At 42.2% G+C, this 16,314-nt stretch overlaps 1 protein-coding gene and 1 long non-coding RNA gene across 2 annotated transcripts; both read right to left on the bottom strand.

The window, feature by feature from the left end:
- Window positions 1-309: 309 nt before the first annotated feature.
- LOC136422554 (uncharacterized) lies at window positions 310-2,005 on the bottom strand. The gene is made up of 3 exons (XR_010753635.1): window positions 1,825-2,005; window positions 1,585-1,716; window positions 310-534 (listed from the first exon to the last, which is right to left on the bottom strand). It is a non-coding gene; the product is annotated as an uncharacterized lncRNA (long non-coding RNA).
- A 9,832-nt stretch (window positions 2,006-11,837) lies between these two features.
- LOC136422438 (MAM domain-containing glycosylphosphatidylinositol anchor protein 2-like) lies at window positions 11,838-13,450 on the bottom strand. The gene is made up of 3 exons (XM_066410210.1): window positions 13,309-13,450; window positions 12,079-12,274; window positions 11,838-11,844 (listed from the first exon to the last, which is right to left on the bottom strand). Exons 1-3 carry the CDS (start codon window positions 13,448-13,450, stop codon window positions 11,838-11,840), a joined length of 345 nt encoding a protein of 114 aa, XP_066266307.1.
- Between the last annotated feature and the right edge of the window lie 2,864 nt (window positions 13,451-16,314).

Below are 16,314 nucleotides of genomic sequence, written 5' to 3'. Positions count from 1 at the left end.
TCATCATAAGTTGCAGTAAAAAAAAATCAGAAAAGAGTGAAAAGCACTTTTTTCCAATAACGTTAAGATTATAATTTCAACGACAGCGACATTTTACTGAAAGCGTTATGGTGGATGTTTAACCATGGCAACAAGGAAGCACATATAACATTGACTTTTATTAGCATTATCAGAATATGTGTAATCTACAATATCAGTGAATGCTACGGTAGCACTAGTTTATATATTTGAAATTCCATACGATATACTGTACACAGAATGATAGACAGTAACAAATAAAGTAAAAGGCAGAATATCACCCACAATTGATATGAGATTCCATGATGGTCTCCACCCTACGTCCATCACGACGAACTCGTTTGGTGCCCTCCATTCCTACCCAGTACACGAAGTCAGTCATAGGGTCGTAGTCCAGGGTCCGACTGGGCCTCCGATATGCTTGCGACGAAGATGAAGCGACCGTGATCTTTGACCCGTCTTTGACATCAATTTGGAGAATTCCCCCCATAACGGTTACCAACAGGAACGATTCTCCTAATTGATGAAGTAGTACAATTTAAGTACATTTGGTTTAGCTGTTCGGGACGCACAGCCAGGACTGCCCAACTAGCCTATGGCTATTACAAAGGGCTAGCCCTGCTGACAAAGACATCACAATGGCATTAGCATAATGGACAGCATAACAATCTACATCAATATTCTGAGTACATAAAACTATTATTGTATATAACTGGTCTAAGACAGCGTCATTTTCACTATTTCCAAACATGAGACGTTTCATACAAGTGTGTAAGTCTTTAATTTTGTAATGTTTTCACGAAAATTGCGTTTGTCCATTTTGAGCTGATAGAGCGCAGCCAACGCGTGTCTGCGTCTTTCTTGGGTTACTACTTCAAACAAAGCAATTAGAAATAAGTAACAAAATGGAAAGGTGCGTGTCTTTATACTAGACAATAAAGCATCCATTGGTGTGCACATCCAATTACAAAAGACAATTTCACTAGCTATCGGGTTTTGTCCGTTTTACTTCTACTGTGTGTACATGCATAAATCAAAGTCATGTCTAAATGTCAAATTCATCCTAAATAGCAATATTAATTTAATTATATGCAAGTAAACCGCCAGACCCATCTAGCAAGCCCTTGTTGTCTCCAGTAAGTCCCACTTTTAAATTTATCTCAATGTCATGCAACAATATCTAACTATTGGAAGATGCACATATTGGTAGCATGTGTTAGGTTCAATTTTCGTTCTTGTCCAGAGGACTGATAGAGGGTGGTTAAATGATAAGCGCCCTTTCTCAGATTCAGGCGGAGCAAAATATTTGTTTGATAGCAAGTAGTGCAATAGGTAGGCCAATACTTTTTTTAGCAAAGAACAGCGGATCAACCCTACCCTTCTCTGTCGCGAAGCAGTAGGGTCACTTACCACTTGTGCTACAGGGACCCAGGACGCAGTGTTCACGTTTTTTTCAAGTTCTATGATTATGCGTACACATTGATATCATAAAAAAAGAGGAAACAGTCCATGTTTGTCCATATTAGATGAACATCTCCATCCATGTATCGTGTTAAATGAACGTACTTGTAAGGCAGACCACGCCTGCATCTTGGCCATGATCACAGTCGTGAGTCCCCCACCCTGCGTACGAGCAGTCAAACAGGCTACTCTCGTTCCCATCACACCGTAGGTCATCCATATAGATTGGCCCTGTTCCTGTGTTGTAATAGTGCTAATTAGTAAGTCGCCAAATATCGATCATAAACACATAATATTGCACAGAATTTGATGTTAAACAGGAAAAGGGTACTAGATATGTATTACCTTGGCCAAAATAGGCATCCGTGCGAACCTGGGAAGCCTTGGGATAGTCCAGCATTCTGCAAACAACTTCTGCATCCCTCAGGTCGAATTGGTCTAGACAAACCGTGCCCCAGTTCAAACTGCCGGCCGGCCGGACTTCCACACGTCCTTCGTTTCGACCGGAACCTCCAATAAGACGGATTCTGCTTGGATCTAGATATAAGTACAAATATACATTATGGAAATTGCTTTTAGAACAGTTGATTTTAGAACTTGTCATGTATATGCATGATTAATTACGTCCACGTAAGGCGTAAGGTTTAAAGTCTTAAATCTTATATTATAATTAAGTCGAATATGAATTATCAGTGTTGTGTAGCCAGCATGCATATGGGTTCCTAAAGAGTTATAATTCGTTGTTTCATTTGATGCAATCTTTTAATATTTATACTAAAATGAACAAATACTCAATGTACCGCAGAGAACTCCGACATCTTGATTATGACTGCAGTCGTGAATACCCCATCCAGAGTACGAGCAGTTAAACAGGCTACTCTCGTTCCCTTCACATCGCAGGTCATCCATGTAAATTGGCCCTGTTCCTTGATATAAAAAGAGCGATTGTTGAAAGATTTTAAAACTGCAGTCATTGCAAAACCATTTAACAAAAGGCTTGATGAGTTTTTGAATACTAATATGTAAAGAAAGTAGTTACGTGAGACAAGAAGTTAAATCTACCTGCGGCAACAAAAGCATACATGTATGTCCGAACTTGATTGGCCCTGTGATAGCCCAGCATTCTGCATACAACGTCTGCATCCTGTATGTCGAAATGGTCCTGACAGACGGTCCCCCATATGAAACTGTCAGCCGGTCGGACTTCCACACGCCCTTCGTTTGGGCCGGAACCTCCAACAAGGCGGATTCTGCTGGGAGCTAAAGATATTCATTTTAATGACACTCGGGTTAGGGAACTTTATTTGTTAAGAACAAGATAATTACCTTCGCCAAGATGGTTATGTTTTTGGTAACGTTTGTATGATTGTATGTATGCATGTGGATGAATAGCATAACCCGCAAAGACCTGGATGGATTGTCTTGATATTTGGTATACGGGTAGAAACTGGTGATACCTGGAAATGATAAGGGTCTTTATCCGGTTTCGATAGCATCTTTTCTGGAAATGCTATGATTTGATTTACTATGTGTGGTAGATAGCTTTGGAGCAGAGAGTAAGTAACGTAGGTCTGGGCCCCCTAGCAGCTATGTTGGAACTACAGGAGCCGGTTTTGTTTGGGACTTTGAAGGAGAATAACTCGAGATTGGGTTGGCGGATAAATAACTTAAGTGATGCTTGACATGACAAGATATCAATAATGCAAATCAGATTCCAAGGTGCATAATCGATAAGGGCATTTTATAAACCCTCTGCTTTCCACGATAGGACTTCACAATATGTGACATATGCAACTGAGAAAGAGGGTAACATTGATAGATATAAATTATGTAAATGAGGCCTAATTTGCATACATAATGAGCCTAGCATATTCAGATCAGCTGCACCAAACAATACCGACATTGGGTGATTTAAAAATAAACAGGGACTTCAAGCGCTAAGGCATGAAAATCAAAATCAACATTTGGGTTGAATCCATGCCTTAAAGCTTCCAATTGCTTCAGCAACGTATTGGTGTACGTGTACGTGTACGTACACTTAACAAAGAAATCATAACCCTAACTTCAATGATCTTCATTTTACCTCCACAAGTTGGTGTAGCATCACTCCATGTCCCGTTAGACCGGCAGGTTATGTTGGCAGTCCCCAACAGCTGGTACCCGGCCGTACAGGTGTACCTGACAGTCTCTCCTGATGTAAAGTTATTTCTATCCCTGTTGCCGTTGGCAGGCACACCGGGGTCCCAGCACTGGCCTGCCGTACTGCCTGAGTCATGAGAGAAAATAAATGCAGATGTATCAACCTCACAGTCACTGGTTTATGATTTCTTTAAAAGAAACCGTCGTCGAATACAGTTTAAATTCACCATGCATGTTCCATTGGCGGATTATCCCGTAAATTGATTTCTGCCATCATGATAATTACATTAGTACGACGGGAAATTTGCGATGAGAGCCATTGCCAGCATGTCAGAAGGGAACAATCATTTACTATGGGAGTTTATCTAGTTGAACAGTACACATAAAACGTGCCAATTGTGAAAAGTATAATCAAAGACCTTACTTATGTATGAGAACTGGAATCCCTGATGAGTGACAAATGCGTTCGATGTAAACCTCAGGAACATTGTGTTAGATGTGCTGGTGATAGGGCCGATTGACGACCGACCTGTTAACCTGGACAGTGTGGAATAAGACGTCAAACTCAGACACCCACTCTTTTATAACATTTCCTGGATTTAGGCCAGATTTCTTTTGGGTATCCAACATAGAATAAATTGAAGCTTTCAGTCAGGTGGCTTGGATGTCCCACGCTAATCGGTCAAACCCATTTCTGATTGCACCATTGAATACAAAGCCCTCATCAGAATGTTGTTTGTTGTGTTTAGAACATTACCTTTGCAGCCTTGCAGCACTAGTACTGGCTCCATCGTATATGGACAGAGAGTCATAAAGTTCCTCAGTGTTGAAACTGTCAAACGTGAGACGTATGATGCTTCCTGCTGGTACCGTGATCGACCACTCGCAGTTCTCACTGTTGCCATAGTTACTGGGATAGTTCGGTGACGTCACAGGACCTCCAGAGGGAGCGGTAAGGTCATCTCCACATCCTGTGTACAATGTGAAATAAGAAATATAAAGATACGAGGGCAGGTTGAATCCCGTCTCTTTGTAGAGGGAGACTGTAGTTTGTATAGAGGTATAATTTTTTGTATTAATGGAGGTATAATTTTCCCTTCGTCACGTCTGTGCGTGCGGTTCCGTTGCAATATCTCAAGAACGATGGCGCAGTGGCAGGGTGTTGTCACAGGATGTATATCTGTATCTGAATCTATATAGCCGGTATAACCGCCATTCGGCGTAACACACCAGCTTCGCAGGCACGCGGAACGACCTGTCACGTCTAACCTTCGCATATCTAAATGCATGCATTGTTTAAAGCCGTCTAATGAGGATGCTTCCACGGTACTTGGTTGCAACGAGTTCCACTCTACGATCGTTCTAGGATAATACGAATTTTTGAACACATCAATCCTAGGTTGAAAAGTCTGATATTTAAAGGCATGGCTATTGTTATTCTTGTCCTTTTTTGAGCTGGTATTAGATTCTTATAAGTCGTTGCGTCCACAAGTTTATTAGTCATTTTGTACATCATGATCATGCATAGTCTGGACATTTTCCTTCTCTCATCGAGTGACATCCACTGCAGATCTGTTTTCATTTTGGTGACACTAGCACCGCTGACTCCCCCTGTGTAACAATCACAATCAAAGTTTGAATACAATTCATGTCTCAAGCTTCCAATAGCTTCAGTACTTCAATTGTACATACATGTAGCTATAGGTACAATTAACCAATAAGTTCTAAGCCCAACTTAAATGATTTTTATTTTACCTTTACATGTTGGTATATCATCACTCCATGTCCCGTTCAACTGGCAGGTTATATTGGCAGTCCCCCGCAGCCGGTACCCGGCCATACAGGTGTACCTGACTGTACCTGATGTAAAGCTACTGTTGTTATCCCTGTTTCCGTTGGCAGGAACACCAGGATCCCAGCAATGACCTGCGGCACGGCCTGACAGAAAAATAAAGTATAATTATGAATCTACTTCCTCACATCCGAAGATAATTTCATCAGGTAGGTAGAAGATAGGATATTGGAGTTTTCTTTTTACATAACCAGCATTGTCTTACCTTGCTGACGTTTCAGACACCTTCTTTAGAGCTTCTGACTGGAGTATTGCTTCTCGTCGCTTTAAGTAGCCGACGTAGGTGGCGCTTTTGCGTTTGCAAATGGGATTGTGTTCTCTCAGCAAAAGCGCCACCTACTTCAGCTACTTATAGCAGCGAGAAGCAGTACTCCAGTCAGAATCTCTGAAGAAGGTGTCTGACAGACACCAAAGCGTCAGCAGGTAAGACAGTACTGGTTGTGTAAAAAGAAAACTCCAATATCCTTCCTCACAGTTACTGGTTCATCGCTTTTTTTAAAACATAAAAAGCCTAGAGATAGACTCAAAATGGAAACGAAGGAGGTTATTATTGAACAGCGCAACAAAGCTAAGATAACATGGTCACTGTCAAGACATATAATCAAAGACCTTACTTATGTAGGAGAAGCTGAACCCCTGAGCCGTGACACTGCTGTCAGATGTAAATCTCAGGAACATCATGTTAGATGTGCTGATGATTGGGCTGACTGACGGTTGGCCTGTTAACCTAGAGATCAAGGTGTAGCTATTTAAGACAAATTGCACTTCTTGACTCGGATTAGTTGATTATCCAGAAGATGGTGATTATGATTAAGCTTTGAGATGGACGGCTTGCAAGTCACATTCTGATTGGTCAGCACGATTTCTGGATAAATTACAAAATTTATAAAGTCCTTATATTTAAAAGTTGTTTCATAAAAATCCATATCTGTTTTGAACATTACCTCTCCATCTGAGCGGCGCTATCACTGGCTCCATCGTAGATGGTCAGAAAGTCAAAGTATTGATCAACGTTAAAACTGTCGAATATGAGCCGAATGATGCTTCCGGCTGGTAAGGTGATTAACCACTCGCAGTTCTCATAGTTGCCATAGTTACTGGGGTAGTTCGGTGATGTCAAAGGACCGCCAGAGGGAGCAGTCAGGTTACCTCCACAGCTGGTGTTCGATGTCACTGGGGAATAAGGATCGCTACAGAGGTCAGCTAACTGGCTAAAAACTTGTTAAAACCACCACTGACACACACACCCGAAAACATGACCTTGTTGACGAAGGTAACCAGAATTCTGTTCGACATGTTGTTAATCTCCTAGCATTAACAACTACAAGAGGAATTCGTTCGTGGAAATTTATAACCCTTGCCAACTGTACTTTTAAAGCAGAACCGACGCGTGAAACACTGACTTTCGCACGCTACGTCTGGGAGCGGAGAAGTCATTCCACCGTTTTACCCGGAAAAATTGGTGTGTGGGGGGGTTTTTGTGTTCTGCTGTGTACTCCAAATGGCTACCTTCAATGTTTCAATCTCAAATCGGCTATATTTTAAAGCAAGACTTGTCCATACACGAAATCACAAGAAGATGTACTAATGATTCCGTGAGTTGGTTACACACATAGCCTCAGCCTACGCATCCCCCCCCCCCCCCAGAAAACGATGACTTCTGAACGGGGGTACATGGGTCAGATTCTGAAACTTGGAATACGTTATCAATGCCTAAGCGTCTCAAAGCCGTCTCACCAGGAGAAGGACAGGTTCCGTTTGTCACTGTGATGTCATCCACCGCGATGTCACCTAGCCAACCCTGACCTCTTAGTGCCTCCACAGCAATCTTTTGGTACAAAAAGAAATGATATCATTGCAACGAGTTGATTTTGCTATGAGTACAACCTGCAAGAACATATAGGTCACAGTGCTTATTTAATCTTATCTACATTTAAAACAAGTTGGATTATTCAAAACCATGCATGTTAACAAGAAGTTGACATATAGCAATCAACAAAAATCAGTACGTGGACTACAGTGAGGTCCTTTTGGTAAACGAGTGCCTTACCCTGTACTGAGAAGGTAAACCATCGAAAGACACATCAGCCTGTCGCCATGACTTCCATTGGTTCCCCTGCCTGGTCCAGATGGGCTGCGAAAAGATCTGATTGGCGTACAGCTTGATGTTTAGAACATTCACATTATCGCCGTACATGTGGTACCAGAACTGTAGACACTTGGTCTGGTTGGCCGGGATGTTTGCACTCAGAAGGACGGCGGCGTCGTTTGCAACCCGAGGTGACGAAGTCTCAATGTAGATGTACCAGCCTTGGTCTGAGTAAGAAATAGAAGTGGACATTTCTTTCGTAAGTTCAGCATCTCTACAGCTACATGTGCTATGTGGAAAATAGTAATAGCCCAATCAGCATACGCTGTGGATAAATCGTCATTATATCTTGTAGTGGTCGAGAAAACGAAGGTCATGTTCAACAATGGACCTCCTAGCGGCTACCTACAGCACTGCAGCGTAAGTTTAAAGCTTGAGATGTGGATTCTGGAAGTGCTATGATTTTTTTTAGTGGAGGGCAGCCCTTGGGGCAAGAAGGAAGAAGTAAAAGTTCCGGCCCACTAGCGTCTTGTTTGCAACTGCAGTGGACTTTTTTGTTGAAAACTTTGCCTGAGAATGATATAAACAGGGATTGGTGAAGTTGCCTTGTCTGGGGTGCTGAATCTGTTGATTACGTGCAAAACAGGGCCTAAGTAACCTAATTAATTAGGAATACTCATTTTCCTTATGTTTGCAGTGTACTATACTAGGTGAAGACGATCTACATTCTATGACACAAGCTGTTCGTCACCAGGGCTGAAGAACAGCTAATCCACAAGTGGCAGTGGACCACTGCGTTCTTTCAAACATGTCATCACACCCGAAACATCATTTCGTGAAGTTATGGGGTCGTGAAACTCTAGCTGTACCTGTTTCCAGTGTGTGATCAGTAGTTGGGCCTGTTTCTAAAGAATCAGTCCCTCCTTGATGACGAATCCAGTTAAAGTTATCGCCCGCAAACTGGGTCCAGCTGCACAGGTCTACCTCGAAGTCACAGTCGTACTGCGACTTCGTATTGAGTCCTAGAACGAGAATTCCATGAGTCTACTGTGATCTTCAAATGCTACTGCAAAATACCCTTTGTCTTTTTATTGCAAATAACTTAAAGATACAGCCATGAAAGCATCTCCCAGTGTCAGATAGTCAATTGAGATACATTTTGTAGCTTTAGATCTTTGTTTATCTTTACCCATTTCAGTATCATTGTCCATGTCGTAAAAAGCTAGTCTCCATAGCATGTTCTCTGGACCTTTTTGGGGGCGTATAATACACTTTTGCTGATGACTTCTTTTTGTGCTGGGTCATTTGTGCAGCCAGTCCGTAAACATTAGCCCATATTGTGTGACATTTGCGATTTTGAGTTGTTATTGTTTTGAATTATTACTCCTATGTTTGATCATTCCTATTTTATGTTATATGATTGTGTAATTGATCACTAATGAGGTTTATGTTAAGCTATTCCTTTTGTATCCTGATTTGTTATGATTTGTTATATGTAACATAGGGCTCCCTTGGAAATCAGTTACTTTGATAACTGAAGGGACTACCCTAAAGATTAATAATAAAATTGAATAAATATTGCACAGATGAGGTCATTATACTTTCATTTTCAGACCAACATTTCGGCATTATGTCCTTAAACATATCACGGGCCGGACTCAGACACATCACTCCGAGATCCTTTAGATTCGAAGACATGTACAGTACATAGAGGTGGAAATAGCAAAATGACAACTTCATAGAAATGAACCATTATTAAATTCTAGCAAAATGCATCACCTCCACAAAATGGTGTAGAATCACTCCATCTCCCGTTCGACTGGCAGGTTATATTGGCAGTCCCCCACAGCCGGTACCCGGCCATACAGGTGTACCTGACTGTCTGTCCTGATGTAAAGTTACTGTTGTTATCCCTGTTCCCATTGGTGGGAACACCAGGATCCAGACACCTGCCTGAAAGGAAATCAATGCAAAGTTGAGTCTCCATCTTTACTGTTATCGGATTATCATTTCTTTAAAAGCATGGAGACAGAGTAAAAATAAAAGAAAGTTGTTTAAACCAGGTATGCCCTAGGTCAGTGCATAATTCATGTATAATGATATAAAGGTCATTAGCATAAATCAGCTATTTTTCTTACACGGCAATATAGCAAACCGCCTTCTTTTGGTTTCTATACCCTTCATAAATACAGGGGTCTGACCTGTAATCTGGTAAACCTCATTTGCCACAGGCCCGCCTTCGCCGTCCGCTGCACAAGCTGTGGAAGGTCCGTGCTTGTTGTAGGTGTTATTAGCAGACCCGAAACACTGCCCGCCATTCTGTAGAGCAAACACGGCGAAACCACGAGAAAGTGCGACCTGGTAGCACTTCTCAATAGCGTTGACCCTTGTCTTGTAGTCGCTGCCATCTAGGCGTGGATCTGTCCCCTCGAGTGTCGGAATGGCGCGGTCAGAAGTAACGTCCCTCCAGCAGCCCAGGCTGTTGTATACAGGGCCATCGCTTCCTGTGTGAGGAAGGAGCACGGAGGTTGAAGGTAATAGCTCAATATCTTTAACGCTGCATCAAAAATAGACGTAATGGGGAGAGCCCTATATCTGGTAGCTTTGTAGCTTTAAGTTGGTAGCTAGGTAGATTGTTTGGTAGTTTGGTTTGACCTTCAAATCCTGTCAGAAAAGCATGTATGAGCAATGAAACTACTTTGAGAAACATTTTGTTGCGGACGTGCTATGGTACTGATGTTTTCGAGGCAGCTTTTTATAGACGCAAGAAATGTGTAGAGAAAAGGATCACTTGAAATGTTTGCAAATGAGGACCTTATTTACATACTGAGTGATAAGCATTCGCTCGAAAATGCTAACATCAGTCGGCGAAGGTATGAGGTCGTGGAACTCTAATTTAAAACATAAAAAGCCTGGAGACAGACTCAAAAAGGAAACGAAGGAGGTGGTTATTGAACAGCGCAACGAAGCTAGGATAACATGGTCACTGTCATGAAGTATAATCAAAGACCTTACTTATGTAGGAGAAGTTGAACCCCTGAGCCGTGACACTGCTGTCAGATGTAAATCTCAGGAACATCATGTTAGATGTGCTGGTGATTGGGCTGACTGACGGTTGGCCTGTTAACCTAGAGATCAAGGAGTAGCTATTTAAGATAAATTGCACTTCTTGGCTCTGTTAAGTTAATTATCCAAAAGATGGTGATTATAATTATGATTAAGCTTTGAGATGGACGGCTTGCACGTCACGTACTGATCGGTCAGAACGAGTTCTGGTTAAATTGCAAAATTCATAAATTGCTTAACGTTATATTTAAGAGTTGCTTCATATAAGTTCATATCTGTTTCGAACATTACCTCTTTATCTGAGCGGCGCTATCACTGGCTCCATCGTAGATGGTCAGAAAGTCAAAATATTGATCAACGTTAAAACTGTCGAATATGAGCCTAATGAAGCTTCCGGTTGGTAAGGTGATTAACCACTCGCAGTTCTCATTGTTGCCATAGTTACTGGGGTAGTTCGGTGATGTCAAAGGACCGCCAGAGGGAGCAGTCAGGTTACCTCCACAGCTGGTGTTCGATGTCACTGGGGAATAAGGATCGCTACAGAGGTCAGTTAACTGGCTAAAAACTTGTAAAAAAAACATCACCGACACAAAGACCCAAAAACGTAACCTTGTTGACGAAGGTAACAAGAATTCTGTTCGACATGTTGTTAATCTCTTAGCATTAACAACTACAAGAGGAATTCGTTCGTGGAAATTTATAACCCATGCCAACTGTACTTTTTAAGCGGAACCGACGCGTGAAAGTGTGACTTTCGCACGCTAGGTCTGGGAGAAGTCATTCCACCGTTTTACCCGGAAAAATTGGTGTGTGTGTGGGTTTGTGTGTTCTGCTGTGTAGTCCAAATGGCTATTCAATCTCGAATCGGCTATTTTTTAAAGCAAAACTTGTCCATACACGAAATCACAAGAAAATGTACTAATGATTCCGTGAGTTGGTTACACACATAGCCTCAGCCTACGCCCCCCCCCCGAAAACGATGTCTTCTGAACGGGGGCACATGTGTCAGCTTCTGAAACTTGGAATACGTTATCAATGCCTAAGCATCTCAAAGCCGTCTCACCAGGAGAAGGACAGGTTCCGTCTGTCACCGTGATGTCATCCACCGCGATGTCACCTCGATAACCCTGACCTCTAAGTGCCTCCACAGCAATCTTTTTAGGAAAAAAGAAATGTTATTGTTACAACGAGTTGATTTTGCTACGAGTAACGTTACAACCTGCAAGAACATATAGGTCACAGTGCTTAGTTACTCTTATCTACATTTAAAACAAGTTGGATTATTCAAAACCATACATGTTAACAAGAAGTTGACATATAGCAATCAACAAAAATCAGTACATAGGACTACAGTGAAGTCCTTTTGGTAAACGAGTGCCTTACCCTGTACTGAGAACGTAAACCATCGAAAGACACATCAGCCTGTCGCCATGACTTCCATTGGTTCCCCTGCCTGGTCCAGATGGGCTGGGTAAAGGTCTGATTGGCGTACAGCTTGATGTTTAGAACATTCACATCGTCGCCGTACATGTGGTACCAGAACTGTAGACAACTGGTTTGGTTGGCCGGAATGTTTGCACTCAGAAGGACGGCGGCGTCGTTTGCAACCCGCGGTGACGAAGTCTCAATGTAGATGTACCAGCTTTGGTCTGAGTAAGAAGTAGAATTGGATATTTCTTTCACGAGTTCAGCATCTCTACAGCTACATGTGTTACGTGGAAAATAATGATAGCACAATCAGCGTAAGCTGTGGATGGATCGTCATTATATCTAGTAGGGGCCGGGTCGACAAAACGAAGGTCAAGTTTGATAATGGACCCCTAGCGGCTACCTACGGTATTGCAGCGGCTACCAACGGTACTGCAGCTTCCAAGTTTGAGATGTAGTTTTCTGGAATTCCAAGTGCTATGATTTGTTAAATGGAAGACAGCTCTTGGGGCAAGGAGGAAGTAGTATAAGTTCGGCCCCCCTAGCGTCTTGTTTGCAACTGCAGTGGGCTTTTTCGTTGAAATCTTTGGATGAGAATAATATACGCAGGGATTGTTGGACTTTCCTTGTTTTTGATGCTGAATCTGTTGATTAACACGATGAGATGTATTTTACGCAAAGCAGGGCCTAATTAACCCAATTAATCAGGAATTCTCATTTTCCGTTGCAGTGTACTATACTAGGTGAAGACGACCTACATTCTAGGACACCAGCTGTTCGTCACCAGGGCTGAAGGAACAGCTGGTCCACAGGTGGCAGTGGACCACTGCGTTCTTTAAACATGCCCCATATGTACAGTGACTGACGAAGAGAGGAACATCGCTAGACATCAAATATGCAAATGAGATCATCATTTCCAAAATCAATGAGAAAATGCTATAATTCCAAAGTGGTAAATAGCGGGACGCTGATACCCGAGGCATTTGGAAGTTAATGGGAAGTGAACATCATCAAACATAAAATATGCAAATCATTTGCATAATTGATGAGAAAATGCAAGCATAGCCTGCTTCGCTAAGATAGGACTTCCAGACTTTGACCAAGTTGTGGTTTGTTGGGTAGACAAGATCGTCAACTGATATATAACACTGGCAAATGAGGACCTTATTAGAATATTCAATGAGAAACCTTTATAATACGTCATTCGTAAAGGGTAACATCAGGTAGGTATGGGGTCGCGGAACTCCAGTTTTACCTGTTTCCAGGGTGTGATCAGTAGTTGGGCCTGTTTCTCCAGAGTCAGTCCCTCCTTGATGCCGAATCCAGTTAAAGTTATCGCCCGCAAACTGGGTCCAGCTGCACAGATCTACCTCGAAGTCACAGCCGTACTGTGACATCGTATTGAGTCCTAGAACGAGAAGATTCCAAGAGTCTACTTTGATTTTCAAATGCTACTACAAAATACACAGAAATATGTAATAGTTATCAAATATTTTCACAGTGAAAGCAATATATCACATGATAAGCATTCGCTCGAAAAGACTAACATCAGTCGGCGAAGGTATGATGTCATGGAACTCTAGTTTAAAATGTAAAAAGCCTGGGGACAGACTCAAAAAGAAAACGAAGGAGGTTATTATTGAACAGCGCAACAAAGCTAGGATAACATGGTCACTGTCAAGAAATATAATCAAAGACCTTACTTATGTAGGAGAAGTTGAACCCTTGAGCCGTGACACTGCTGTCAGATGTAAACCTCAGGAACATCATGTTAGATGTGCTGGTGATTGAGCTGACTGACGGTTGGCCTGTTAACCTAGACAAGGAGTAGCTATTTAAGACAAAATGCACTTCTTGGCTCTGTTAAGTTAATTATCCAAAAGATGGTGATTATGATTATGATTAAGCTTTGAGATGGACGGCTTGCACGTCACATACTGATCGGTCAGAACGAGTTCTGGTTAAATTGCAAAATTCATAAATTGCTTAACGTAATATTTAAGAGTTGTTTCATATAAGTTCATATTTGTTTGGAACATTACCTCTCCATCTGAGCGGCGCTATCACTGGCTCCATCGTAGATGGTCAGAAAGTCAAAGTATTGATCAACGTTAAAACTGTCGAATATGAGCCGAATGATGCTTCCGGCTGGTAAGGTGATTGACCACTCGCAGTTCTCATTGTTGCCATAGTTACTGGGGTAGTTCGGTGATGTCACAGGACCGCCAGAAGGAGCAGTCAGGTTACCTCCACAGCTGGTGTTCGATGTCACTGGCGAATAAGGATCTCTACAGAGGTCAGCTAACTGGCTAAAAACTTGTTAAAAAAACCATCACCGACACAAAGACCCGAAAACGTAACCTTGATGACGAAGGTAACAAGAATTCTGTTCGACATGTTGTTAATCTCTTAGCATTAACAACTACAAGAGGAATTCGTTCGTGGAAATTTATAACCCATGCAAACTGTACTTTTAAAGCAGAACCGACGCGTGAAACTCTGACTTTCGCACGCTAGGTCTGGGAGAAGTCATTCCACCGTTTTACCCCGAAAAATTGGTGTGTGGGGGGGGGGGGGTTGTGTATTCTGCTGTGTAGTCCAAATGGCTACCTTCAATGTTTCAATCTCGAATCGGCTATTTTTTAAAGCAAGACTTGTCCATACACGAAATCACAAGAAAATGTACTAATGATTCCATGAGTTGGTTACACACATAGCCTCAGCCTACCCCTCCCCCCCTCAGAAAACGATGTCTTCTTAACGGGGGCACACGTGTCAGCTTCTGAAACTTGGAATACGTTATCAATGCCTAAGCATCTCAAAGCCGTCTCACCAGGAGAAGGACAGGTTCCGTCTGTCACCGTGATGTCATCCACCGCGATGTCACCTCGATGACTCTGACCTCTTAGTGCCTCCACAGCAATCTTTTTATGAAAAAAGAAATGTTATTGTTACAACGAGTTGATTTTGCTATGAGTAACGTTACAACCAGCAAGAACATATAGGTCACAGTGCTTAGTTGATCGTATCTACATTTAAAACAAGTTGGATTATTCAAAACCATGCATGTTAACAACAAGTTGACATATAGCAATCAACAAAAATCAGTACCAAGGACTACAGTGAAGTCCTTTTGGTAAACGAGTGCCTTACCCTGTACTGAGAACGTAAACCATCGAAAGACACATCAGCCTGTCGCCATGACTTCCATTGGTTCCCCTGCCTGGTCCAGATGGGCTGGGTAAAGGTCTGATTGGCGTACAGCTTGATGTTTAGAACATTCACATCGTCGCCGTACATGTGGTACCAGAACTGTAGACACTTGGTTTGGTTGGCCGGGACGTTTGCACTCAGAAGGACGGCGGTGTCGTTTGCAATCCGAGGTGACGAAGTCTCAATGTAGATGTACCAGCCTTGGTCTGAGTAAGAAGTAGAATTGGATATTTCTTTCACGAGTTCAGCATCTCTACAGCTACATGTGTTACGTGGAAAATAAGGATAGCACAATCAGCGTAAGCTGTGGATGGATCTTCATTATATCTAGTAGGCCACAGAAGCGTAATGAAGCTTCCTATCTTAATATATGGCAATCATGTAAGAAAGAAGCTATCAAAAGTCACCTTCCTGAGTTTTAGTCCATGAAAAACATGCATTGGCAGGGGTGTCAGGCCTCTAAAGTTTCAATCTGGAGCATAATTTCAACTTTCTAATCGGCACAACCCCTACGAATCCAGCCGTGTTTATAAAAATTGACCTCTGACCTCCTTCTCTACCTGATAATCACACAAAAACACCAAACTTCTACAGCCTACAGACACCACAAACATGGATCCAAGTCTGATTTTTCAACACAACTAGAAGGTAGAAACCATTACCTGTAACGTCCAGCTCAGAAATACCAACATATCCTAGAAAATAACCCTTTATAGCTACTTTTACCAAGGGTACCAAACCTATTTCCTAAAAGTTGGCCTTCTGCGCCTGCGTCAATTACTGGAGTGTCGCCAGTAGGGGTCGACAAAGCGAAGGTCAAGTTTCATAATGGACCCCTAGCGGCCAACAACGGTACTGCAGCGGCTACCTACGGTACTGCAGCTTCCAAGTTTGAGATGTAGTTTTCTGGAATTCGAAGTGCTATGATTTGTTAAGTGGAAGACAGCTCTCGGGGCAAGGAGGAAGTAGTATAAGTTCGCCCCCCTAGCGTCTGATTTGCAACTGCAGTGGGCTTTTTCGTTGAAAACTTTGGATGAGAATAATATAC

Source organism: Branchiostoma lanceolatum, chromosome 17, assembly GCF_035083965.1.
Source record: "Branchiostoma lanceolatum isolate klBraLanc5 chromosome 17, klBraLanc5.hap2, whole genome shotgun sequence".
NCBI lineage: Eukaryota > Metazoa > Chordata > Leptocardii > Amphioxiformes > Branchiostomatidae > Branchiostoma > Branchiostoma lanceolatum.
This window is presented reverse-complemented; position numbering and strand designations above follow the sequence as displayed.